Source organism: Theobroma umbraticum, unplaced genomic scaffold (assembly GCF_002168275.2).
Source record: "Theobroma umbraticum cultivar Fairchild unplaced genomic scaffold, ASM216827v3 scaffold_204.0, whole genome shotgun sequence".
In the NCBI taxonomy this organism is placed as follows: Eukaryota; Viridiplantae; Streptophyta; class Magnoliopsida; order Malvales; family Malvaceae; genus Theobroma; species Theobroma umbraticum.
Genome location: NW_018397267.1, coordinates 2,168,625 through 2,194,469, shown reverse-complemented (window position 1 = coordinate 2,194,469; position 25,845 = coordinate 2,168,625). Strand labels below are relative to the sequence as shown.

Genomic DNA, 25,845 nt, shown 5'->3' with positions numbered 1-25,845 from the left:
TGCCACTGACCATTGCTGGCTTTAAGTTCTGATATTTCAGAATATGCTCCTTTAACTTTGAATGCGTCAGCCCTTAGTTGGAACTATTTAAAAGCTTGTATGGCACACTCCACCACAAGCCCTGATAAAATCCTCCAACATTGCTCTTTTACAGTAGCTTCAAGGATCATTTAGTATGTATCAGTTGAATTTCAGCTTCGTTTCGGATAGGGTTATCTGTCTAACACGAGTGCATTATGATCATATCTACGTGAATAATGAAGTGTCCAAAAAGAACCGAACACAGATATATGAAGATAAAATGAAAAATCCGTGTAATTAACATATGCACAATTTGGCAATGTAGCTTTGCTAACTTGACAATTCAAGAAGTTTTTCAAAAGATCTAGTCCTGTTTGATCCCAAAGAGCAAAATTATTTCTTATGCTGACACTTGTCCCAATCCAAGTCTCTGTACATAATGGTCCCTTATGATTATTAGAGGGTTTGAAGAAGAATTTCAGATTGCATTTCAGGCCACCCTACAAAGAGCAACAACAAAGGGAACTAACACTTTGTTGTCCACCTAAAAGGAGAAAAAGAATTTATATAAAAATATAATGGAAAAAACTGTGACCATTGAAGTCAAAAAAGATAATTAAGTAGGAACTAGTCGTTTTCAGTAATTTGCTTCTGCCTTTCCAACTAGACAATATAGTTAGTGCTATTAAACTAAATCACTACTCTTTTTAAAAAAAACTTGAACTAACAAAAAGAACAAAGTTATTATTGCCCCTTTCATTTTGGTTTATAGTTAGCTAAACAACCCAACTGATTGGCTTCTGCTATTGGCTGCCAGTTCCCTCAGTGCATCATACACCAGCTAAAAAGAAAAGATCAAATGAAGAACATTTCAGGGAGTCTGGCTTTGGCTTTGGCTAGATTTCGCCATATGTTCTTTTTTCTCTAAATAAACCAATATTCCTGTTTCCTTGTACGTGTGCTGATATCCGTAGTCTGAGTGGCCAGGGTTTGTCAAACTACGCAAGAAAGTACTACTTTGATCCGATAAATGACTCATGAACTGAATCAAAGATCTCCTTTAAGGCAAATGTAGCAGAATCTATTAAGTTTGGTCAAGGTTGCTAAGTAACAGTTTTGCAGTTAAAAAGGGTTCTTGACAAGCACATGTTGATCAGGATTCAAGCATAACGGCATCCAGCTGGCTGTCTCTTCCATTCAGATTATCTATCCACATTGTTTTGGGATTCAGTTAAACACGGTCAAGGTTGAAAACAAAGGGTGCAACGCGATATCTCTGTAACTGCAATGTCCATGGCAGGGAAATCACTAGCATTCTTCAGTTTCTGAACGGCTGATCATCAATGGAAGTTCAAAGGAAGTGATTTTGACTCAAAATACCAGCTATAACCTCCATTTACTACTGAAACTGAAGTCTAACGGCAATTACAATATAGAAATGCTGACATGATCCCAGTACCAAAGCAGATCTCAAAGCAATTTTTGCAGCAAAAAATGTCATTGTTCTACTTTTTTTGTATAGCAGAATCCTGTTAGTGACATATACCCAGAATATTCTTATATTACTTACCTGATTAAGCTAACACGTGCATGCCAATAACCTCATAATAATTCCCTGGAGATAAATCGATGAAATTATTGGCATTAATGGCTCACACGTGGAAGAAATTATATTCCAACCTTAAAAATGTTGCATTAATTAATTGGAGAGGCAGGGGGTTTTTATGTTGCCACGTAAACAGAAGAAATTAAGCAAAAACTTTTTGAAAGAGTTAAATAGGTTTAATATCTTGATTAATAAATATGGGTTTAATTGTGAAGAAGAGAAAAATGGAGGGGTAGAAATGTCACTTGGGGTACTTACTCAGTTTAGTCATGTGAGTACAGTATAATTCAGATACCGTGTATATTCTTTGCTGTTAGCATTCCATTAATATAAATCGAATCCGAATGAGAAACGAAAGCTCAAAACATCACCGTAACGACTCCTTCCTTCAACGTTCAACAACTCTTTCCTAACGGAAACACGGGTGCGAGAAACACAGGGAGAGACAGAGAGACAGAGAGAGAGAGGGGGGGGGGGGGGGGGGAGTTCTTCTTTGTTACTGTGCAATGTTTTCAAGCTTTGTTAATGGCGTCGTGATTGTCGGGATTCAGAGAGGAGCCGAGCCTCTCTGAATTTCCCCGTCTTTTTTCTTTTCTTTCCCGGCTTTCTGGTTATATCTTTTAGGAGGTGTCTGGAAAGAGAAAGAAGCAACGAGAAAAGAAAGTCGTCGGGGAAGTGAAATTGAAGGGAGAATTAAACAAAGAAAGAAAAGAGAAGATGTTTCGGGAAATGGATTATAAGTCGTTTTCTGAGTTAATTTGGTTCGATCAGTTTACTTGCAGTTTCTGATTGGTCGCTTTTCTTTCACTGGTAGTTATGGCTTTACTCGTATTTAGAAGCGGCAAATGGTAAGCTTCTTTTCTTTCCTTTGTAATGTTAACTCTTTTCACTCCTTTGTTTCTTTGATTTTATCTTTTGCTAGAAATACATGAAAGTCTTATATGATTTGTTTTTCTCATGGTTTAGTAGTCTTTATAATTTAAACTCTTTTTGTTATTTGTTAAATTTTGATAGAATTTGAACTTTGTTTATTTAATTCAAGGTTGTTCTTGTTTCATGTCTATGTCGCCTGTATGCAAAAAAGGTCCACGTAGAAATTGATGGTTGCTGTAAACTTTTGTTTTTATCAACTGAATCCTCTGTGTCTTGTAGTGCTTTCGTAGGAAGACATTAACTGTTTGTTCACTTTTTTATTTTTAATGTGTTTGTATGCAAAGAAAATTTGTTAAGTAGCAAAATTTGAAAACAAATGGGATCATATGAAATCTCTTTCTTCTAATCAATAAGTTAGTTCATCTTAGTGATGGAAAATTATATCTAGGTATAGATGCTATGCTCTTTATATGCTTAAAATTAACTAATGCATATATCTCTTACATTCTTGCATTTACCTTTTTTATGTTGTTCTTAATTAATCTGTAAATATTCTCTCAAGCTTTTTTGTTATTATTTTTATTTACTTTGGAGAAAGTGATGTAACTATAGAAACTGCATTTTTCTGTTTTCATAATTTCTCTATGTTAAAGAATCTTAATAGATTTTGTTGGTTGGTTGTTGTTGTTGTTGTGAAGGTTTTGTGGATATGTTAAATGGCTTAGAGAAGCACTAATGAGTTTCAGTGAGGAAAAGCCATTGTTCAGCTAAATTTCTTCAAGACATTATTTGATAGGCCGCATTCCACAGACTCCAAAAATCAAGCTTTTGTTTTTGTTGGCTGGGTTGAGTGTGGCTGATCCCTGTCCAATTTAGTTGAACCCTTCATGAGACAGATCTGCTGTAGTGGAGGAATAGGCAGAAGCTTCAGCTTTACTCTTGGGGCATATCTCCTTTGGCATCAAGACTTTGTTTCTGAAAGAAACAATTCTTTCAGATTTTAGAAACATATTTATTTGAGAACTTTCAGCTCTGTTGGGCAAATCTCCTTTGGCAAAAATTGTAAAAATTTCCTTTGGTTGGGTGGACTTCCTTAGGGGAGAGTGTTTATTATCATCAGTTGCAGCTCTTGCTCTGGGGATCTCCTTCCATGCTAGGAACTTCACTCTGACCTTCAAATAAAACACCTGGCAAGTTTACCTGGTTACTTGTGTGAGAAATCTCCTTTGGAAGTTTTCTCCAGTGTAACCTCCTGTCCATTTGGGCAAATCTCCTTTGGCATTTGGAGTCCTTTGTTGTCTCCACCGTCCCTTTAGGGCAAATCTCCTTTGGCATTGGAGTCAAAATATCCTCTTCAGGATCCTTGACTCCCTATCTGTTTCAAATAGTAGAATGTAACAGAAAACTATAGTCATATCCTTGGCTGTGTCCTCTTTTGGGATTAACTTACCATCCATATTACAATATCTATTTAGACTTGAGAGCTGAAGAAAAATCAGGGCTGGCTTATCTTGGATTCAGTTTGTTCAAGCAGGAGTGAAGTTACTGGTATGTCTTCTGCCCCTAATTATAGCGTTTGTACCAAAACAAAGCAAAAATATAGATTAACACAAGTTGTTGTAATTAAGTGAGACAGTTGATGACTGATTTCATATTGCCTTATCTGTTTTAAACTAAAGCTTCCATACATTCACAGGTGCATACATTATCTTTTGTGATATTTACTGTCTAGCAAAGATCCTGCTTTTGAAGATAGCAAAGGTTTGAAAGCAAATTTCACACCAGAAAACATTATTTTTATTACTGAGGTCAGAATCTTGCCTGAAAGTGCTTAACTGCATCTTTTTCTTCCTGCTAAATTATAACTCCTTCATATGGATTTTTTGCTGAACTAAATTGAAAATATATCTTCTCTTAGGCACTGAAAAATGGATGTGCTCCTTACTGATTCTGACTGGGAAAGATTTAGTGAAAGTGGCAGTAGTGAGGAACAGGAGGAAATTGACTTTCTGTATGGCGGCCAGGCTCAGAGCATTCTATCAAGTCTGGAGGAAAGCATTGGAAAAATTGATGACTTCCTCTCATTTGAGAGGGGGTTCATTCATGGGGACATTGTGCGCTCTGTAACAGACCCATCTGGGCAGATGGGTAGAGTAACCAATATTAATATGTTTGTTGATCTTGAAAATGCTCTTGGGAAAATCATAAAAGATGTGAATTCCAAAAGGCTTTTGAAGCTCCGATCCATTTCAGTTGGGGATTATGTGGTTAATGCAACTTGGATAGGAAGGGTGGATAAAGTAGTTGACAGTGTCTCTATTGTCTTTGATGATGGGTCAAAGTGTGAGGTCACTGCAGTGGATCACGAGAAGCTTGTGCCTATTTCTCCCAACATAATTGATGACTCACAATATCCATATTATCCAGGACAAAGAGTGCAGGTTGTGCCTTCAGATTTTTCTAGATCAACTAGATGGTTATGTGGTACCTGGAGGGAAAATCATGAGGAAGGAACCATTTGTGGAGTGGATGCAGGTTTGGTCTATGTTGATTGGATTTCCTCTGCTCAAGTTGGTCATGATTTGAGTGCCTCCCCTCTCTCACGTTTGCAGGAGGCAAAAGACTTGACTTTGTTGTCATGTTTTTCCCATGCAAATTGGCAGCTCGGTGATTGGTGTCTCGCTGACTGCAAGGGGACTACTGAACAATTTTTCCATGCTTCAACTCATAATTTAATTAAAGGTAACTGGAAATTAGAAAAAGGATTTAAAAGGGGAAACCTGGGTTCAAGATTGGAGGAGATTTTTGTGATCGTGAAGACTAGGACCAAGGTTGATGTTGTGTGGCAAGATGGTACCTGTGGTTTGGGATTAGATTCACAGACTTTACTTCCTGTTGGTGTTGCAAATGGGCATGAATTTTGGCCTGATCAGTTTGTCCTGGAAAAGGGAACTAATGGCAATAGTCAAAGATGGGGTGTGGTGCGTGGTGTGGATGCAAAGGAACGAACAGTTAAGGTACAGTGGAGAAATATGGTTGTGAATGAAGTAGATGGTTTGAGTGGGGAGCTTATGGAGGAAACTTGTAGTGCTTACGAACTTGTTGAGCACCCAGACTACTGTTACTGTTATGGTGATATTGTGTTTAAGGTGGTTCAGAACCAGTTTGGTGATCAAGCTGATAAAGGCCATGTAATCTTAGAAACTGGTTTTGGTACAGAAGCTGCTTCAAAAGGCAAGAACTGTAATTGGGATCAGGAGAAGTACCCCAGTACATATTGTCTATCCTGTATTGGCATTGTCATCGGATTTAAAGATGGGGATGTGGAGGTGAAATGGGCTTCTGGTATTCCAACAAAGGTTTGAATCTTATTCATCCTTATTCCATGATATGAATCATATACATATATTTTTTAATTAAGTTAATGCTTCTAGGTTCAGGATTTAGCTGCTTTTTGAGTTTAGTATTACATCCTTCAACCAAAATCCATGAACTTGTGAAACTCATTTTAGTTGATTACATATTCTTTGTGTCGCTTATGAGAGTAGTCACAGATTTGCCTTCCTTTGAACTTGTCATTAAACTTTGTTACAGGTTGCACCTTATGAAATTTACCGTATTGATAAATATGAAGTTTCAGCCACAACCCCTGTTCTCTATGAAGAAAATGCCGAGGTTTTCAATCAAGAGATGCCAGTGCGTGAGACGCAGTCTAATAGCCATACAGGAAAGGTAAATCCAGGTTTCTTTCCCTTTTTTTCATTTGTGCTTTTTGCGCATAAGTTTTCTCTCGATTTGTATGTGGACGTCTGGTTCTTTGCAGATGTGCACCCAAATTTTTGTTGAAACCCTGTGATTAAATTAGTCAAATTCTATGTAAAATATGCATGGAGAAGGTAGAAAAGTTTGTTGATTAAATGAGGCATAAGGTTTTAAGTCTGCAATTCAAATCTTGTCAATTATGCAGGATTTCTACCAGGATATATAGGACTTTTCTGTTAGTAATTTGTAGAATTCAGCTCATGTCCTTGAATAGTTAAAGAAATGTACAGTACTAGTTTGGACTCTTCCTGAGTTCAAATACATTCAGTTTTCATGAGATCTTGGTTTGATTGCTGATAACTTGCATGGAACTTGAATCATCATAGCAGCCTTGCAAACCCAAATTCTTATGAGGGACAGTGAATCATGTCTTAAATGAAAGTACTTTCTAAAATTCAAATAATTTGACAACATGAAAAATCTTTTATGATGTGCCTCACCAGACTAAATAGGGACTGTGATTTTATTCTCAGGATTTGTTGAGTTTTGATGGTACTGATGAAATTGGAAAAAAGTTCTCATGGATGCCTACTTCCTTCTTCCATCCGCAAGCTGCTATTGGATTTTTCTCAAGCATTGCTTCTAGCATCCTAGCGTCCCTTGGTTCCAGATCACTGTTAAGCCAAAATTCATCTGGTTGTATGTCTCATGATGCCAAAGAATATGGCACTCTCTTTGAGAAAGAAGTATTGGAAACCCGCAATCACTGTGCTGAGCTAGATCTGAGTGAGTTGCAGATATTTGAAACAACAAACATAAAGCAGGAAGTTGAAGAGATTGAAGAAAACAAAGGTAGTATGATGCCAAGACCCAGTGAGACTTCACATCAATTTAGGCAGTTTGATATGGTTAGTGATTGCTCAGATCACCACTTTCTTGGCGAAAGCAAGGTGTTAGCTGTGTCTCAGGTTAGAAACATGACTTAATTGACTCTTAAGAATACCATGAGTTGTTCAAACAGTCTGCATAATCCTTTTAGTTTCTATCCTTGTCCCCACTTCTAGGTGAGAAGAAATTGGCTGAAGAAGGTTCAGCAAGAATGGAGTATTCTAGAGAAAAACCTTCCTGGTTAGCACTTTATTTTACTTTTACACTGACTTATGTGTTACATTTATTGATGCTCTAGTCCTCATTCTGTTGGATACCTCTCATTCAATTTAAGCCAGTTGCTATTTTTCATGTGACCATTTTTGACCTGATCAGAAACTATCTATGTCCGTGTATACGAGGAAAGGATTGATCTACTTCGAGCAGCCCTTGTTGGTGCCCCTGGAACACCCTACCATGATGGGCTGTTCTTTTTTGACATATTTCTTCCACCAGAGTATCCATATGAACCACCTGTAAGTTTTGCATCCATCTTGCTACTAATAATAGAATTGCCTTTTAAAAAAAAAAGAGTAGTTACTGCAGAACTCTATAATGGCAAGAGAATATTGATCTTTGATTCCTATCTCTTCCAATGCAATGAGGTATTTATGGCTATTTGAATTTTCGATAACTGTATGTGAGGGTTTTTTTTTTTTCATTTAAGAAAATGGGGGGTTTCCAATTCATGGTCTTTGTAAAAACTGATATCTGAATAAATACAAGTGTTCATGTCAAATCATGAAAATGTTACTATATGTTAAAAAATCTTATGAAGTCCATGTTTGTCATAAATTTTTGCAGTTGGTGTATTACCATTCAGGAGGGCTCCGCCTTAACCCCAATTTGTATGAATCAGGGAAGGTTTGCTTGAGCCTTCTAAATACATGGACAGGTTCGGGAACCGAGGTGTGGAATCCTGGAAGCTCCACTATTCTTCAAGTTCTTCTGTCCCTCCAGGCTCTTGTGCTGAATGAGAAACCTTATTTCAATGAGGCTGGATATGATAAACAGTTGGGAAGAGCTGAGGGGGAGACAAACTCAGTGAGCTACAATGAAAATGCATTCCTTGTCACCTGCCAGTCTATGCTTTATATACTCCGCAAGCCACCCAAGGTAAAATTTCGTAATTTAAGCATCTTGCAGCTCTATTATTTGCATTTGTTGAAGCAGTTATGATAATTAGCTTTGAACACCACTTAAATGTTACATGAAAGACTGACACCATCTCATGACTGATGAGTTTGTAAATATTTTTTAGAGTATAAATTGGTGCTTAAATGTTTATGTGTTTCCCTTTCAGAAGAATGAAAGAAAATTGATCATATTGTCTGCTCTATATTTTGTCGCTGCCTGAACATATAAAAATCAAAGAAGGCTGTTTCTGTTTTTTTTTTTTTTGAAAAGTAGAAGGCTGTTTCTTTGATACCATAATTGTTTCTAATGACTACAATCTCATTAGATATGTAAATATCATACAAAATGGATATGTTAATATCAGGATGAATCCATTGAGGTGGACTGGCATGAAATGTCCAGAATCAGAGTATTTTCCTAATAGCACTAAACATATTATACCTTAGCTATGAATTGAAAGTTGTAACTAGCTTTGGTTAAATCCTCAAATTGTTTATGCTACTGTTTGTTGTTGTGCTGCTGCAGCATTTTGAGGCACTTGTCAAGGAGCACTTCAGTAGATGCGCCGAAAATATTCTCTCTGCTTGCAATGCATACACGGAAGGTGCGCCGATAGGATGTGCTCTTGAATGTGGTGGAAACGGGCATGATGAAAACCTGAAAGGAAGTTCTACTGGGTTCAAAATTATGCTCGCTAAGCTTTATCCAAAGCTTGTGGAGGCTTTTTCCGATCAGGGAACTGATTGCAGCCATTGCTGTGGGCTGGAGAAGTGAATGTGCTGCTGAGGTGCAAGTATTACGAAAAATTGCTATCATGTGAATAGTTTTGTATAATATTCCTCACAGGCATTCAAAAACAAAACCGCATAAAAGATTCCAATAAAGAAAAAAGGCTCTGTATAATATTGGGTTGTGCTTGGTGAAAGATTGTAATGTTTTCCTCGTCTATTACAGTCAGAAGCCATGCTGAACAGGCTTGTGCTACGGCTGTACAAAACTGTTTGCAGATAATAAGACTGTGAAATAAGAAAGTGATGATTGGATTGGTTTGCTTCATACTTCTTCAAGTTTTATGTGTCTGACAATATTCATGTTCAGCTGCTGAGCTTGGGACAAAAGTTCTTTTGTTGTGCATTTGCTATATCTTGTCTGGAACATAATTGGAAGGACTGGAACACGACAGAGGTCCCTGGATGGGTGTGGCTGAAACGTGACAAAATTTCTACCTCTAGCTCTCCTCTGCTTGCTTTGCCAATCATTTGGGCCTGTCGCACGTTTTTGTTTGCAGAGCCAACAGGTCATCAGGGAGTTCCACAGTAAACATCATGTCCTAGTAATAATGGCGGAGGAGGGTGACTAAACCCAAATTTTCTAGAATTTTGTCATTAAATCTTGTGCTTATATATCAAAATAAAACTCCTAATACTTGTGGTTGTTTCTTGGACATATAAAAGGTATTGAATTCTAGAAGAATATGGTAGTAAATCATTTGATTAGTACAACAAATTAATTTGCTAGTGGAATATCTTTAGTACTAATAATAACTAGCCAAACGTGCCCTTAAACGTAGACACCTTTAAATTCCTGACCGACACAACTCCTTCACCGTTCCGACAGCTTTTGTTCTCCATTCCCAAAACCGGCCCGCAATGAAGCCGCCAAAACCTCCTCGTTTCTACCCGAAAAACCCTTCAAAAACCCGTGATTTCCCTTCAAGTTCTTTCTTCCTCTTCTTAGCTTTCTTTTTCCTCCTTCAAATCCCAAAAACTGCCTCTCTATTCCCTACTCAGGCCCCGCCTGAATACTCCAAATATTGCAATGACGTCGTCCCGGAATCCCCTGTGGAGCCCACCACTCTTTTTCCCAGCTCCACCGCTAACAACCTCGATTTCAGAATCGGTTATTTCACCGGCGGAGACTCCTTTTTTTTCCAATCAAATATCGCGGCCGATGCTCCCAAAGCTGCTGCCTTTTACGCTCAGTATTTTCACAACACCCTCTATAATAATACAACCCAAATTTATAAAATTCAAGGCAAGCTCGGTCTACAAATTCCCAAATCCTTTTTCGTTTCTTCTTCCAATGACAGTCTTTTAAACCCCCACCGTGGATTACGGCGGAAGTTTCGGATCAGGGGACCGAGAATTCCAGTGATCGGAAGAGGAACGCCGAGTTTTTCGCTAAGTGGGTATTGGTCGGAATCGACTGGAAGGCTTTGCATGGTTGGATCAGGGGTAAGTAACGGGAATGCAGGTAAATATAGGACTTTTAATGTTGTTCTTAAGCTCAATTATTCGAATAATTTTAATGTTTTTGGAAGTTTAATATCTGGGGCTTTGGAAAGTTTAGATTCTGAACATAGTTTGAGTTACTTTGAGCCGGTTTCCCTACTGGGTGTGAGGAGTAGTTTTGAGAATTATGAGTTTAGTTTGGTTGAGAACGGAAAGGGAAGTTCTTGTTTAAGTGAGGTTGAAGGTGAGGGAGAGAATTTGGATGTTAGCAAAACTGATGGCGGAGTTTGTTCAGCAATTGTTGAACGTACGATTAGGTTTGAGTTGGACTATGGGAAGGATTGTGATAAAGCTAGTTGTGCTTCGGTTTTTAAGGATGTTAAATATGTTCCAAGCTTCATGTTCTTTAGACAGGTTAAGTGTGTGGATAAAGGGAAAATGCAGATTTTGTTGGGATTTCGGAACTCAAGTAGAATGCATACTTTATTCCCTTTTGATCCTAATACAACGTTGATTGGTGAGGGAACATGGGATGAGAAGAAGAATAAGGTCTGCGGTATTGCTTGTCGAGTTTTGAATTTCAGGGATTCTTTGACTAGAGCATCTGTTGGTGATTGTTCTATTAAGTTTAGCTTAAGATACCCCAAGGTTTTGTCTCTTAGAAATAGGTGTTCGCTTGTGGGGAAACTTTGGAGTGATAAAAGTGAGGATGATCCGAGTTACTTTGGCATGATTAGTTTCAGGAGTATTTGGGAAGTATCACCTGGGTTCAAGAGTGTTCTGGGTTTAAAATATGAGTATACAGAGGTTGATAGTGCTAGAAGATCTTGTGCAAGTAAAAATATTGCTAAACACAAGGGAAAGACATATCCTGATGGCGATTCAATAGACATGAGATTTGACATGTTGGTGACAGATAGTAAAGGAGAATCAGCATGGGGTTTTGCGAACCCGCTGTTTGTGGATGATCAGCTATATAAGCATCAGCGTTATGGGCCTTTGCCGTCTGCAGCTCATTTGAGCAATAATGACAGCAGGCTATTGAATATCAGCTATCAGATTAGCTACACGTACCAGTCCAGTAATGCTCCTGCCTTGTCCAGAGTAGTTGAAATTTCTGCTGAGGGAATATATGATAGAGATACTGGTGTTCTGTGCATGGTAGGATGTAAACATGGAAGATACCATAATCAAATTTTGATAGAAAATGTTTTACTGGACTGTGATGTGGTGGTTACTGTCCAATTTTCTCCAGTAAATGCTGCAGAAATATATCATGTTAAGGGAACTATTGAAAGCACACGGGCCAAGTCAGACCCTCTTTATTTTGAACCCATTAATTTGTCTTCAAAATCATTCTACACCAGACAGGCTAAAGAATCCATTTGGAGAATGGATCTGGAGATTACCATGGTCCTGATTTCCAATACACTTGCTTGTATTTTTGTTGGATTGCAGCTTTTACATGTGAAGAAACACCCAGAAGTTCTTCCCTTCATTTCTGTGGTGATGCTCATTGTTCTTACTTTGGGGCACATGATTCCTCTATTGCTGAACTTTGAAGCCTTGTTTGTAACAAACCGTAATCAACAGAATGCTTTTCTTGAGAGTGGTGGATGGCTTGAAGTAAATGAAATAATAGTGAGGGCAGTAACAATGGTAGCTTTTCTTTTGCAGTTTCGTCTTCTACAACTCACATGGTCTGTAAGACAAGGCGATGAAAGCCAAAAGGGCTTATGGGATGCAGAGAAAAAGGTTTTATTAGTATCACTTCCTTTGTATGTAAGTGGTGGGTTGATTGCTTGGTTAGTGCACCAATGGAAGAATTCCCGCCAGAGTCCATTTCTACAACCACACCGAAATGGTCTTCATATGACACTTAAGCAGCATTTTTACCAGCAATATTCTTTCTGGAGTGACCTTAAATCTTATGGCGGTTTGGTCCTTGATGGGTTTTTGCTTCCGCAGGTAGTGTTCAACGTGTTGTCTAAATCCAATGAAAAGGCTCTTGCTGCTTCATTTTACATAGGAACCACCATGGTCCATTTGTTGCCTCATGTATATGATCTTTACAGAGCTCACAGTTCTTCAGGATATCTTGGTTTATCATACATATATGCGAACCATAAACTGGATTTCTTTTCCACTGCCTGGGATATCATAATCCCTTGTGGAGGTTTGCTCTCTGCTATCTTCATCTTCTTGCAGCAGCGATTTGGGGGTCAGTGTTTTCTACCTAAACCGTTTAGAGAGGATGCTGTATACGAAAAAGTCTCTGTAGATAGTGGTGTGGAACTGCAAGGTGAATCCGTTCAGAAAAACTTTTATAGCTGTTGATACTTGGAAATTTTTTCTGAATCAAATATAGTATACTCTTTTATGTCATCATGTTCAATAGCTATGGGCCGTCTTTTCCATGTGCCTCTTTCTTTGAATTCTTTTGCTTCCCAGTTTAGGTATCAAGTTATGGAGGTCAAAGAGTGAAATTGAAAAATATGTTGAATCAATATCATTTGCATATAGTCAAAAGTTTGCGAAGCTGATTTGTATCTCGTGAAGCCTTCTGTTGATGAATGCACCAACACAGGCCCTGCAAGAAGACTTATTTTTAACTGTTATGCAGCTTTATGAACTCATAAAAACTTACTATATGAAATAATACTGTACAAAGTTTTTGACCCTTACATTGGATTTTCTTTCCAGACTACAATTTACCAAGGCCAATAGGGAGGGGAAGTTTAGATTATTGAATATTTAGTCCTCAGCCTGGAAGGATAATAACCATTTAGCACGAGTGAGAAGACCATTGCATGGTTTGTGCAATTTCATTACTTCTGATATTTGATTCAATCAAGCATCAAGCTCTGCCTCTTTTTCAATGATGTCAATAGCGTTTCCAGCCAGTGATTTTGCTCAATCTCAAACACAGCCAAGAGACAGCTCAGAGTTCATAATTTGAAAACGCATTCTAGCTCTGCACAACCAAAGGAATATAAAGGAGCTAATCAATGATTCGAGAATAAGAAAAGAAGAGGATGATTCATGCAAAACAAAAGCAAAAGAAAGCATCCAAAGCAACAGACCCGACAAAAAAAAAAAAACAAATTCTCATTTCCATATAAAGAAATCAAGATGAAAACCAGATATCTAATCTTCAGGTAAATGAATCATGCTGGATAGGACCAACCCAATCATAACCCCAATTTATCAAGATTCCTTATTCCCCCACGTAAAAGGTCATGGCAAAGCATAAGAGAAGAAACAATCCATGATTTGAGTGATTCCTTTTTTGAAAAAAACATAAGAAGGAAGGAAAGCTTGATTCCATAATCAATGCAGTTTCAGTTACCACCACAATAAGAAAGGAAAACAAATAAACAGCTTTTTATCCAACACTTTATTCACACAATTTATACAGAACTATACCCAATAATATATGTGGTTACTCCAAAGTCATCCCCTGCCAATCACTACGTGATGCCAGGATAAGATTTTGAGCAAGCAGAGAATATGCAGGGCCCTTGCGCGCTGCCTGCATCAGGAACCCATCATCTAGGTAGCATGCAGTCGGATACAGAATAAAATTGATCAAATATATTTGTCAATCATAGCACAGCTTGCTTGTGTGAAAGACAACTTCAGCAAATCCAACTTTGAGTTCAAACATCAGTTAATAAAACAAATATGCCACCCAAGGCCCAAGCCAACCATACTACACAGCCAGGACAAAGATTGTTGAACAAAAAATGCAGATGTTTAAAGTGAACTTGAGACAAAAAGTTACCTTGACATCATGCCATAGATTTTTTGCCAGAAATAAGGCGAGATATCTGCAGACCTCTGCTGAATGCGTCATTGAATAAGATTCTTGTCTGCATGGACTGGAATCCAGGCAACCATGATAGCAATGCCACAGGAGCTATGACAATCACTCCAAACAACATATCATACAGCCGTGCCAAGGAAACTACAGTCTCCCACACCACAGTGGATTGCAGAAAGGGTCTAAGCACTAGGGCAATGGATATCAGACCCCATCCTGTAGGAATGAATGCCAGAAGACTTGTGACAAGATCAAGAAACTTAAATTTGGTCAAGTTCAGCAATAAGGCAATTACAAGTACTGTAAGTATGGTAACTACAAGCTGAACTACTCGATAGTAGATGTGCTTTTTTGCTGCATATTTGTCTTGAGCATATGCTATAATCACATAAATTCCAACAGCCACAACCACATATATCCAAGATAGCAGGTAAACAGTTATACGGGTGCTATTATCAGCAATGCCCAACTGATACACAATACCATACTGGAAGAAGAAGAAACGAAGGTCTAAAATTATCTCTAGTAGCTTTCCCCAGAGACCTGTTGCTCTCAAATGGTCTTGTTCCTCATACCACCATATTTCCCAGCTCTTATCCGCTTCTGCAAACACACCACCTCTACACCATATCCAATTCATAAAATCATCAAAATCATACACAGTCTTCAGCCAATCAAAGCCAGAAGGATTGAACACAAAAGGGGACATTATCCACGACACCACAAGGAACCAACTTGAAATTGTCATAGCTATGTAAACGAAAGTATCCTTAGCCAGTGGGCTATAAGAAGCATACACCGCTAGAATAACACCAAGTTCAATTGCCTTAACAAAATGGCTTCGAGCATAAAGTCTATAATTTTCAGCAAAGCGCTTGTGCTCAACCACAAAACCACGCCCAGTGGCTCGGTACTTAGCACCCCCATGAAGGATGGTCCGACCAAAGAAATGGGTTCGTGTCCCCATAGAGAAAGTGTAAAAGAATGATGCTAGCTGCAACTGCATTTTCAAGAAGTCCCAAATTGATGGAAGAAACCCATGTTCAAGACAATTCTCAACAATCATTGGAAGTGCAGTGAACAGACCAAGCTGTATTATAAACTGCTGATTCAAGATTGTTCCAAGAGCCTCATTGCTGATACTCTTATTCTTGGCTTCCTTCTCAACGCCACTGAGTGCAAGATAGAGGCGGCCCCACAAAAATGTATAAACAGTCAGTACCACCATCATCGTGTTAAAGTAGTGTCCTACAGTTGTGTAGTAAAAAGAAAGCATCCGAAATAAGTCCAACCTATGACCCAATCGGTAGATATCTCTGCTCAATACCTGCTCGCCATTGCCACTGGCAACCTTGGCCTCAAACATAGAGATCTGATTCAACCCCACATCCCTTCCTTTACCCACCTGTATATATTCATGGTGTGTTACATTGCCACCTCGCAGAGTGCAATTGAAGCCAGCAAATATATCCTCACTGATATTAATCACTCTAGAAGCCTTGCTAATTCCACCCCTAGTCAAGAACCAGAATCGATCAAACACATCTGGGTGACCATAGTGCATTCTCACCTTCAAAGGGTTTGCTAGAACACGCTGCCCAAGGGTCACAAAACTTGTTTCCTGAGCAGACATAAACCATGCAAGTGAGGAAACTGAGCCTGTGAAGACATTCTCACGAACTCCCAGAATAGTTGGCTTCCTAATACCATAATTGGTCTTGAACTCCTCCAACAAATTCCGCATCTTAAGTGCCTCCTCAAAATAATTGTCTTGATTCATGTCAATGGTCTGAATTGCATCACCTCGAGTAAAAATTATCGCATGATTCTGGTTCTCTGGTTTTCCTTCCCCAAGTTTCAAGGGCCCTGGCAACCTAATTCGATAAATCTCTACCTCCCTCTGCTGCTGTTGGTCGTACTTCACAAGAACAGAGTAATACTCAACCTCATCTCTCTCTAACTGAACCTCATCTACATAGGCAACTCGAAGAGCTTCATTGTTTTTCATCAGATACAGAATTTCCTCAGCATGACTCTCTCCTTTCGCCTTTTGCCGCCCATACAACTGACAGGTGACTACATAGGTGAATTTCATCAAAGCGCATCCATACTCATGTCCCTTGAACAACAGACGTACCTAAGTTTCTTTGGAGTGGGTGCTTAATACCATCAACCAACCACGGTTTGGTTTAATGAATGATGAGAAGCAATTTCTCGTGTGCCCATTCGAATATCCATCTCAGATGCAGAATCAAGAAAGGAAAGAATCTTAAGAGCCCTATAGTAATACATCATTCCCCTAACTGTTCGGGATAATGTCTGCCCTCTGTATGATGCCCAAAGACGGAGATCCCTCAACTTTTTCTTCCAAATATCATCATCATCATCCATCCCTTCTCTGTGCATCCTTTCCATAAAATTTCTCCACTCGTCCTCATAGATTTTCTGCAGATAGAACAAGGTGGAAATGCCATCTTCATTCTCATCTTCAAGCATTCCTTTCTTAAACAATACTTCTTCATCATAGTATGGAGTTAGAACACTAAAAGCCATCATTTTCTCAACGTTAGGGGCACGAGGCATGTTCATAAAGAGTGAGTTGCTAAAGAAAGCAATTCGCCTCCTTGCCTCCAGATTCAGAGGAACATTATGCATTGAATCCTTAGAAGTAAGAATTGTTTGCAGACGCCTTAGCTGCTTATGAAAATCAGCATCCTCAGCATCAGGAAACTTGATAGCATTCTCGAAAAGCAGCCCTTCATCAGTTGCCGGATTTCTAGGTGCCAGACCTTCCTCACGCAACTGGGCCATGGACCTCTTCACCTTAGGAAATTCTCGCATGCAAAGTTCATAAAGGGCCTGCAATAAATTTACTGCCTGACTCTGATCATTTTTCTGTTTCACCAGAAGATCAACAAGGGATACTAGCTTGCCATGAATTTGCTGCAGCACATCCATCCTGTATGCTGAAGTTAACTTCCCATTTTGCACGTGGAAGTCTATCTCCTCAAACAATTTGAAGACTATGGAATACTCTTCAGTGCCACATTTAACGACACTAAGAAGCAAATACTTGATGCTATCATAAGCTTCAATAACAGCACACCGCCCATACTCATTCTTGCATATCTTCAACCAAAGCCACAAGTCAGGTGCATCAGCCAGCTCTGTTGCCTTGCTGAGAGCAAGAAGCAGCTCATTGCATAGGAGCAAACATGGCCAGCGAATTACCCTAATCTCCCAGCAATTAGGTGGCAGTTCCATGAGCTCAACCTCTCTATCACTAATGAGATCTTCCTCCCTCAAAGAAATAATTATTTCATTCCATATCAAGGCAAACCTTGTTGCTTCCACTTGGCTTGATTCAATCTTCTTGTACGGCTGACCAAGTCCATATCTCAGCTTCACTCGATGAATTGCATCACGAAGTTTCTTCACCAATGTTGCTTTGGGACTTAGCAGCTGATCCTCTGGCATGAGATTAAATTGCATTGCACTAGCAAAGAACTGAAACCTAAGCCTGAGTTGCTCCATATTCCTGATTTCACCCAAATGCGAAAACAACCCAATTGCTGCACCAACAAACGATGAAAAAACCGAATACCAGATTTGCAAATCTATAAAATAAATCAGAAGGACAGGCAACCACAGCAACACAACAGCAATTCTATTGCTACTACCAAAAAACTGGTGCCAATTATAGCTAAGATTTGAAAGACTCAAAAGCTCCTTTGTTGGAGCGACCAGGGGCTTTATTTGAAGAAAATAACTGAATGCGAACTTCCAAACTAACACCACGACCCAAAACAAAGTATACCTGATATTATCAACTAAACCTTCCCTCAGTCCACGACCAACAAAAATCCAAGTATGAAACCACCACGTCAACCAAGAAATAATCACCCAATCCAACCCTTCAATCCAATTTCTAACCCAGGGAATCATAAAAAACAACAATGACAACAACTCTGGAATGACAAACACAAACACAGCCTCAAGAAATGTAACAATCCTTTGGTTTGCTTCAAAAGACCACCTCCTATCAGCATTCTTCTGACTCCAAATCCTCCCATAGAAAACCCCAAACACAACAATCCAAGTCAAAGCAACCACACTCTTCAACACCATCCGTATTCCAAGCCACAAGGTCTCCCTCGAAACCAAACTATACTGAGTCCCAGCATCAAGCACAGATTGCAAAAACCGGAGGCCGGCCCATGTAATAAAAACAGTTAACAACTCCACCTGAACATCCCTTGCCTCCAAAGCTTCCCACGGATACTTCGTTCCCGCCCAAGCAACAATAATGGAAGCCTGTAAAAATAGAATTAACAGAATCCATAACTTATCAAAACTCCTAAACACATTCCAAAACGATCGTTGCTCAACAAACCCAGTTTTCCCAACTCTTTTAGATTTCTCTACCGTATCAAAGAAATTACTCCCGTAATCAATCGGCCATTTTAAACTCTTAAAACACCTCATACTCCAAAAGTACTCATTTATGTCATCGTAGTTCCTCCAAGCCGAATGCGGCGCCGTTCCATTCCTACTACTCTCCACTTCCGTTTTAATCGTTCGGTAAAACGGCATAACTATACATTTCAAGAAAGCACAGTTACCTGAAATCGAAGGCACGAAGGGCCTTCCGGTAAATTCATCGAGGTGTTCTTCTAGAACTTTGTTTAATTCCATTGCCATGTGATGGTAAATGTAAGAGAGGAGCTCGGGAGCGAAGCGGAGGTTGGCGGCTTCTCCCCAGATTAGGAGGTACAGAGAAACGTAGAGGAGCTCGCGCGTGACGTCGTTGCTGTTGCTTCGGCGAGCGTAAAGGTGGAGGTGGGATTTTACGCCGAGGAAAGAGCACCAGGAGGTGTAGTTTTGGAGTAACTTCTTGCGGAATCTTCGGAGGACGTTAGGGACGAGTTCATCGGGGTTAGTCGGAGGCGGCTGGAGGCGCATTTGGGAGTTGGCTAAGTGGAGGACGAGTGTGTTCCCTTTGGTTCCGAACGTTGTCGCTTTGGATCCGAAGGAGTAGCCTAACCAGTCCATAAGGTCCATGTGTGTTCCAACGTGATGAACGGTGGCTTCGGGAGGTTTAAAGCCGGAAGTAACAGCGCCCCGACGGCGCGTATTTCAGGGTATCTGTGGGACGGATGATCTGCTAGAAGGTCGTGGACAGGGATTATGTTGTAAACTTCTCGCATTGGCGGCGTTGGCAGCGGCTGCGGGCGTAGGTCACCACCACGGCCGCGCGTGGCAATCGGACGTCGCCGTGGAGCACTCATAGTTAGTTACTACTCACTCACTTCTCCCGCTTTTCCTTAATTTCCCTCAAAACATTTCTTTTTCCATTGCTGCTGTTTGCTGCAACTCTAAAAAAGACGAAGCACTGCTTTTGTTTTCTGAGAGGAACAAGACAGATAGAACCTGGGTAAAAAGTGCAACGTGGACTTCGGGAGAAAGAAGAGAAAACAAAACAGAGAGATCGAAGGCTTGCTTTTGATTTTTTTTTTTTAAGGCCCTCGAGGGCTGATTCTATCTAAGTTGCTTTGGTGTTAGCTTTTTATCCCACACGCAAGGGAAGCGAGTGAGCAGCACCGTGGCGGAGCCCACTAGATAACTGATAAAATAGTACTCCACACCGCCACAAACGCATCAATAATTCGATTTAATGATGTGGAATTTGATTACAAAACCGCTTCGGATTTTAACCCGACCAGTCATAATCGGCCACTCAAGTCCTTGGAACAGAGATGAAAGTTGGAATTTTAATGTGATAAAAAGGCTTAAAGGGCGGCGAAATCTGAACGTTGAACTGCGACAGAGTTATTTAATATTAATTTGAATGTAGGTTCCTCGGGTTGGCTAAGATGTAACGGAACGGAACCTCTAGAACAAGGAAGCAAGGGGCAACGGTTGAGATGAACTCATTCAAGCGGAGTTCTTTATGCAAATTCGAGCACCAAACCAAAGACATCCTTCCTTTGATTAATGTGGGCTTCATTAATTACATCATTATTTTGGAGATAAGAAAATATAGAAAAAAGTGAACCTTTGCTCAGGCCACTTGTTTTTTGTCCTTGTCTGAAGGGGTATTTAAGATCTCAGATGGGTTCTGTTTGGTTTTCTTACAAGAGTTCATTAAGTTGGCACATGCGTGCCTTGTGGGCTTTGTCTTTAAAATCTCTAGTAATTTGCATTCTGCAGGCTAAAATAGGACAGCTTTTTAGTACAGAACGGACCAGATTTTTTTTTGTTCTGTTTGTCTTTTTGTAATGGAGTTGGGTTACCCAAGAAAAGTATTGGCAGTTTCATTGTTTTATGATGAACCCATAGTGCACGGAAATTGTCAGTGTGTAACCAAAGAGGAGATTTAGTGGGTGTCACGTGGTAAATTCTAGCCCTCAGCTTTCAGACAATGTCAAGTGTAATTTGTTATCAATGGCTTCTTGCAAGGGCTGCTGTGGGTCTGACTTTGCACAGAAAGAAAGTAGAGAAAGGGCAAAAAAGAGGGACTACTTTCATACACCTAGCTCTGATAAGAAAAGTTGGTAGGGAGAGTACTAACGCTGCTATTAGTTTTGCCCTGTGGGACAATAAAAAAGACAACTTTGTTTAGGGGGATAAGCCTCTTGGAGTGAAAAGAAAGTCATTAGTCCACTTCTTTGTGCGTCATGGCTGTCTCCATCTCAGTATTTGACTAATTCTGATGAGGACTTGTTGTCTCAAAATTTTCATATAATTAGCATCTTGTTCCTTCCTTGCGCAAAGAATAGAAAATTAATACACAATTTGGCTTGTGAATTACCTTTTGTATGGAATAGTAGCTATCCTAGTTTGCCGTAGAAATCAGACCAACCCTGTCCGTTACCTCATGCTCTTCAAATGCTGACAAGGCATCCCTATGGTAAGTGTTCAAAATGCCATTCCTGATTTGCCAAACATTTAATTATGCATAAATGTCAAATTGGCCTTTGGCATTTGTCACATTGTTATGGATGCTGATCAATCTTCACTTATCAAGTTGTCAAACAGTCCTGATTCCCATCTACTTCTCTTCAATAATGGTGATGAAACTGAGAAATTGCTCAAGCTTTTGATAACAAGTGAAGTTCATCACCAATAGTCTTGACAAGAACATGAGCCATCTTTAAAATGGTGGAAGCGAAGCCTATCACGGACACTAATCTCTCTATTAGTAACAATTGAGATAAACTTGATTGCTGTATGACAATCCTCACACATTCGGAGGTTCTTGACAATCCTGATGGCCACACCAGAGCTGGTTTTTAATAGCCCAAATGCTGTTGCAAGCTTCTCACTGTGATATCTGAGGGCATGTTCCCTCTCCTCTTCTTCCACTTCATGCATCACAGATTCGGATGCTGGTGTATAGCCAGCTTCCCTGCACCTATTCATCAAATCATCCAAATACAGATAAATTTTATTTGTCTCGGGATGTGACTTGTCACCCATACTAAACAAATAAATCTTCTGATCAATATCTATGGTGCTATAGCCAACTTCCTTCTTCAGCCGATTCCTTATCATTATGTTTCTGACCTTTTCCACTCGATCCATCCTACCTGCCAATGCATATATATTCGAAAGCATTACATAATGGCCTGGATTTTCTGGTTCAATACTTAAAAGATGCTCTGCCACTTCTACTCCAAGATCGAAATTCTTATGCATCTTGCAAGCCCCAAGCATTGCAGTCCAGACTGCCGGAGCTGGCTCTTCAGGTATCACGCTTTTGATAAATTGATACGCTTCATGCAAGTGTCCAGCACGACCAAGCATATCCACCACACAAACATGATGCTCCACTGATGGCACCAGTCCATACTCTTGCCTCATGCTGGCAAAAATCTGGCGCCCTTCATTAACAAGCCCTGAGTGAGCACAAGCTGATAAGATGGCAACAAATGAAACATTATTGGGTCGTGGACCATGAACCTTCATTTCACTAAAGAGCTCAATTGCTTGGCTACCATGACCATGCATTCCATACCCTGAAATCATAGCAGTCCAAGCAACAACATTCTTTTCCTCCATTGAATCAAAAACCTCTCGCGCTTTACTCACATTTCCACACCTCGAATACATATTAATCAATGCCGTGCCAAGCACCACATTCACATCGAAACAGTTTCTAACAACATACTCATGCACCCAACAGCCTAAACCAGCTGCACCTAACTGAGCACAAGCCGATAACAAACAAACAAATGTTGTGGAATCCGGCTTAACTCCCGAATCTTGCATCAAATAAAACAACCCAATTGCTTCCTTCCCTAATCCATTCTGCTCGTACCCTGAAATCATTGAATTCCAAGCTACTACAGTTTTTTCAGGCATTTTATCAAAGACCTTACGGGCAACCCCCAAATCACCAGATTTTGCATAAAAGCTTACTAGAGCCGCTTGAACATACGAATCCAAACCGTACCCACAAATCAAAACGTGACAATGAACAGTTTTACCAATATTAAAAGCCATTAAATCGGTACAACATTTAACCACGGCCGAGAATGTGTAATTTGAAGGTGAAATATTGGCTGATATCATCCGGCGATGGTAGACAAGGGATTCAAGAGGGAAATTGAATTTGGAGGTTAATGTAATTAGGGAATGGAAGAGAAAAGTATCGGGCTTGGAGATGGAAAGGAAGAGGCGACGAAGGTAGCAAACGGGCGGAGTGGCGGCGCAAGCGAAAGAGAGGAGTTTGGTGATGAGGGATTGGCTACGACCCGAGCCGGTGATGACAATCCGCGTGTGGACTTGTTGAAGAGGTTTAAGACGGGGGCCTGCTCGGAGAATTGAGCGGTAGGCTGGTGATTGCGAGGACGGCGGTGCTTGATGAAGTTGTTTGGCTTCCATGTAAAATTGCCATGAAAGAGAGGGAAAGTCTTGAGAATTAAATGGAGGGCAACTTATGGTGAGTTCATGCTTTTGCGGCGTTAAGTGTAATGCTGTAAACATCATTTACACTTAGATAATGACCGTCCGACTTCCAACATAATATATAGATCATGAGTAAGAATAAGTATATATTCTTGTTAATTACAAAGCAAAAATAGTATGTCCCTTTTTCTCACTATGAACAGTTAATGTTTCAAGGAAGTTCAAAGGTACACATGATCACTATACATGTGGGCAGTCATATTCAAAGACTGCAGCATCGCTTCTCCTCTTTTGTTGAAACTAAATGTGGATATACCCCCATTATTCACATCAATTGCCCGAAACCTGAAGCACAAAAAGAATTGTTAGGGGCAGCCAAAGGTAGAACAGGAACGGAATGGGGCCTTGCAATGGTAGTTGTAATTATGTTTAGAACATGACATACCTCTCAGGGGCTAGCCCTAAAGCTGTGCAGATCATTGCCCTTAACATTGATTTGTGGGTCACAACTAGAAAATTTTCTCCCTGATACGAACGATACAAGATTCTTACTCATCAATCAAATTGATTGGCAATGCAAGAGGTGGTAGAAATTACAAAAGCAAGAGAGCATACAGGTGTCAACAAGATTTCCCTCCAGGCTTCTCTAGCTGTTGCCCATAGTTTACGAACAGGGTAGACACCATTCACGTAGAAATTCGCAGGGTCCTCTCTCCATGTTACATACTCCTTTGGATATATTACCCTAGCATCCACTGCCTCCAAATCCTGAATGCCATTTAGTCTTATACATGCAGAACTAAATAAATGATGAAAAGAATTTGCATAATTCCAAAGCAGAATGAGCCAGCTCAGTTAACTGGGTTACTGAACAATTTACAGAATCAAATAAGGGTTCATTCAGGCAGTATATGTGTGAAACAGACCATTTTTCATGCCTTCAAGGAAAAAAAGATGGGCCTCCTTTAGCGAATCAAGGAAAACCAGAGGCTCTTCCCTCCCTTGCCATAACACTTCAGCCGTGGTCTGCATTAAATAAAGATGGTTCAAAATCAAAGAGAATCCTATACATCCAACCTTGACGATTAACATTGGTAATCATACCTTAGCGCGGGATATTGGGCTTGAAAAACATTGATCGAAGTGCATATTTGAAAGGGCTTGCCTACACCTCTCAGCTTGCTTCACTCCAGTTTCTGTCAGAACAGATAAGTTTGAGCTTCCCTGCAATACTAACACTAACAAAGTTAGCAGTTCACAATTCATGGAGTTCTGAGACACATGGAAGAACAAACTTCTTATATGTTCACAATAGCAGTCAACTCAAAACTCGTTAAACCCAGTTCTCACATCAATATCTTACAGATTTCAACTACACCCACTACCCACAGACAAGATCTTCTAATAAAAAATAACTAACAAGAGCAGAAGGCAACAAACCTGAACTCTACCCTCTTCATTCCAAGAGCTGAGGCCATGCCTGACAAGAGTTACCCTCTTTGAGGTCGATAGGGACTTACGAGTTAGTGATATGGTGGCTCTTTCAAAATCATAAGCAGTACCAGTCAAGGAATGATCATCTTCATGTTTATCTGCCATATACACAGTGAAAGTCAACTTTTAAGTTGCAAATAACATACAATAGTACTTCGTAACAGTTGTATCGAGAAGTAACGATAATATTATTACCAATAATTAATTTAAGGCGACTAAGGAAGTCAGGCTAATTGTATATCATGTGACATTTAGCATTGATTGACAGACAGTCAGGTTCATTATGTGGTATAATCAAAGCCATATGCAAAATCAAATTAAAGACAATTCCTCCAAAGAGAAGAACCCCTTAAGAGCGGTAGCTGAAAACGAATATACTGATTCAAGACAAGTGCTTTGGTAACTATACAGGACACAGCGATCGCGCAACATTTCTCTTGTCTAGCAGTTTCAATTTTTGAACTCACCAAGGAACCTTTTCATCTTTTCTATCATTCACCAGGTAAAATCTAATCAAAAAGGTCAGAAACAGGAAATGAAAATAGAGAAATTAAGCATAGAACTTACCAGCAGTTATGGGCCACTCTGCACTGGAACTTGAGCATCGAATTCTAGGTGTTGAACGACGAAGATTGTAGTGCTTTGTAGCTCTTTTAGTATCTTTGGAGGTTAAATTTGAGAACAAAGGAATGGTTAAGGACAGAGCTTCACAAACCATTTTCTTGAAAGATGGGGAGCAAAGATTATGATTCTATGCTCCTTCGCTACGCATTTGGCACTACCTACACTTGCTGGTTGGTGGTTTCTAACTTTCTAGGAGGAGCTAAGAGCGTGGTGAAAATACATAAAGGATTTTGTATCATCAAACCTTTGACCATCCGGAGTTAGGAAATGTAATCTAGTTTGAATGGTGGGGATTTATTTTCCGGTCATGCGCTGAGGTTTCGGCTAAGTGGTCCTTGTGCTCACGTTATCTGATGTCTAATATTAAGAAAATATCAGACTTTTCTTCTACAAAATATCTGATTCTAGATATATATCGGTAACAAGGTGCGGAAGAT

The 25,845-nt window shown here is 39.7% G+C and overlaps 5 protein-coding genes, 1 non-coding gene and 1 pseudogene across 6 annotated transcripts; 2 read left to right on the top strand and 5 right to left on the bottom strand.

Annotated features, from left to right (window-relative positions):
- The first annotated feature begins 1,977 nt into the window (after positions 1-1,977).
- On the top strand, positions 1,978-9,382 carry PHO2 (phosphate 2). Its single transcript, XM_021438073.2, has 10 exons — positions 1,978-2,475; positions 3,199-4,048; positions 4,197-4,308; positions 4,419-5,859; positions 6,095-6,232; positions 6,796-7,230; positions 7,327-7,390; positions 7,526-7,665; positions 7,994-8,305; positions 8,852-9,382. Exons 4-10 carry the CDS (start codon positions 4,429-4,431, stop codon positions 9,098-9,100), a joined length of 2,769 nt encoding a protein of 922 aa, XP_021293748.1. The 5' UTR covers positions 1,978-2,475; positions 3,199-4,048; positions 4,197-4,308; positions 4,419-4,428; the 3' UTR covers positions 9,101-9,382.
- A 397-nt stretch (positions 9,383-9,779) lies between these two features.
- LOC110423741 (DUF2921 family protein, putative (DUF2921)) lies at positions 9,780-12,974 on the top strand. The gene has a single exon (XM_021438072.2). The coding sequence runs from the start codon at positions 9,976-9,978 to the stop codon at positions 12,892-12,894; it is 2,919 nt and encodes a 972-aa protein (XP_021293747.1). The 5' UTR covers positions 9,780-9,975; the 3' UTR covers positions 12,895-12,974.
- Positions 12,975-13,181: 207 nt separating this feature from the next.
- On the bottom strand, positions 13,182-16,535 carry LOC110423740 (callose synthase 11). The gene is made up of 2 exons (XM_021438071.2): positions 14,342-16,535; positions 13,182-13,531 (listed from the first exon to the last, which is right to left on the bottom strand). Exon 1 carries the CDS (start codon positions 16,473-16,475, stop codon positions 14,349-14,351), a length of 2,127 nt encoding a protein of 708 aa, XP_021293746.2. The 5' UTR covers positions 16,476-16,535; the 3' UTR covers positions 13,182-13,531; positions 14,342-14,348.
- Positions 16,524-19,930, bottom strand: LOC149526679 (callose synthase 11 pseudogene; annotated as a pseudogene).
- Positions 16,604-16,686, bottom strand: LOC149526680 (small nucleolar RNA J33). The gene has a single exon (XR_016351780.1). It is a non-coding gene; the product is annotated as a small nucleolar RNA J33 (small nucleolar RNA).
- An 886-nt stretch (positions 19,931-20,816) lies between the features above and the next one.
- LOC149526678 (Pentatricopeptide repeat (PPR) superfamily protein) lies at positions 20,817-23,411 on the bottom strand. The gene is given in 2 exon segments (XM_089784849.1): positions 20,817-23,230; positions 23,232-23,411. Coding segments are annotated over 2 exon segments (1,779 nt in total). The 5' UTR covers positions 23,280-23,411; the 3' UTR covers positions 20,817-21,499.
- Positions 23,398-25,737, bottom strand: LOC110424786 (putative 2-carboxy-D-arabinitol-1-phosphatase). Its single transcript, XM_021439477.2, has 7 exons — positions 25,352-25,737; positions 24,731-24,882; positions 24,395-24,514; positions 24,217-24,316; positions 23,906-24,045; positions 23,736-23,815; positions 23,398-23,635 (listed from the first exon to the last, which is right to left on the bottom strand). Exons 1-7 carry the CDS (start codon positions 25,500-25,502, stop codon positions 23,512-23,514), a joined length of 867 nt encoding a protein of 288 aa, XP_021295152.2. The 5' UTR covers positions 25,503-25,737; the 3' UTR covers positions 23,398-23,511.
- Between the last annotated feature and the right edge of the window lie 108 nt (positions 25,738-25,845).

Bases quoted from the DNA above. Each gene is read 5' to 3' on its own strand.
- LOC110424786 (XM_021439477.2), bottom strand. From the start codon at position 25,502: ATGGTTTGTGAAGCTCTGTCCTTAACCATTCCTTTGTTCTCAAATTTA. The intron at 24,883-25,351 runs GTAAGTTCTATG...TGTATATGGCAG, and splicing joins AGAGTGGCCCATAACTGCTG to ATAAACATGAAGATGATCAT. The intron at 23,816-23,905 runs GTATGCTCTCTT...CGTTCGTATCAG, and splicing joins GGGAAATCTTGTTGACACCT to GGAGAAAATTTTCTAGTTGT.
- LOC110423740 (XM_021438071.2), bottom strand. From the start codon at position 16,475: ATGAAATTCACCTATGTAGTCACCTGTCAGTTGTATGGGCGGCAAAAG.
- PHO2 (XM_021438073.2), top strand. From the start codon at position 4,429: ATGGATGTGCTCCTTACTGATTCTGACTGGGAAAGATTTAGTGAAAGT. The intron at 6,233-6,795 runs GTAAATCCAGGT...TTTTATTCTCAG, and splicing joins CTAATAGCCATACAGGAAAG to GATTTGTTGAGTTTTGATGG. The intron at 7,391-7,525 runs GTTAGCACTTTA...TGACCTGATCAG, and splicing joins TCTAGAGAAAAACCTTCCTG to AAACTATCTATGTCCGTGTA.
- LOC110423741 (XM_021438072.2), top strand. From the start codon at position 9,976: ATGAAGCCGCCAAAACCTCCTCGTTTCTACCCGAAAAACCCTTCAAAA.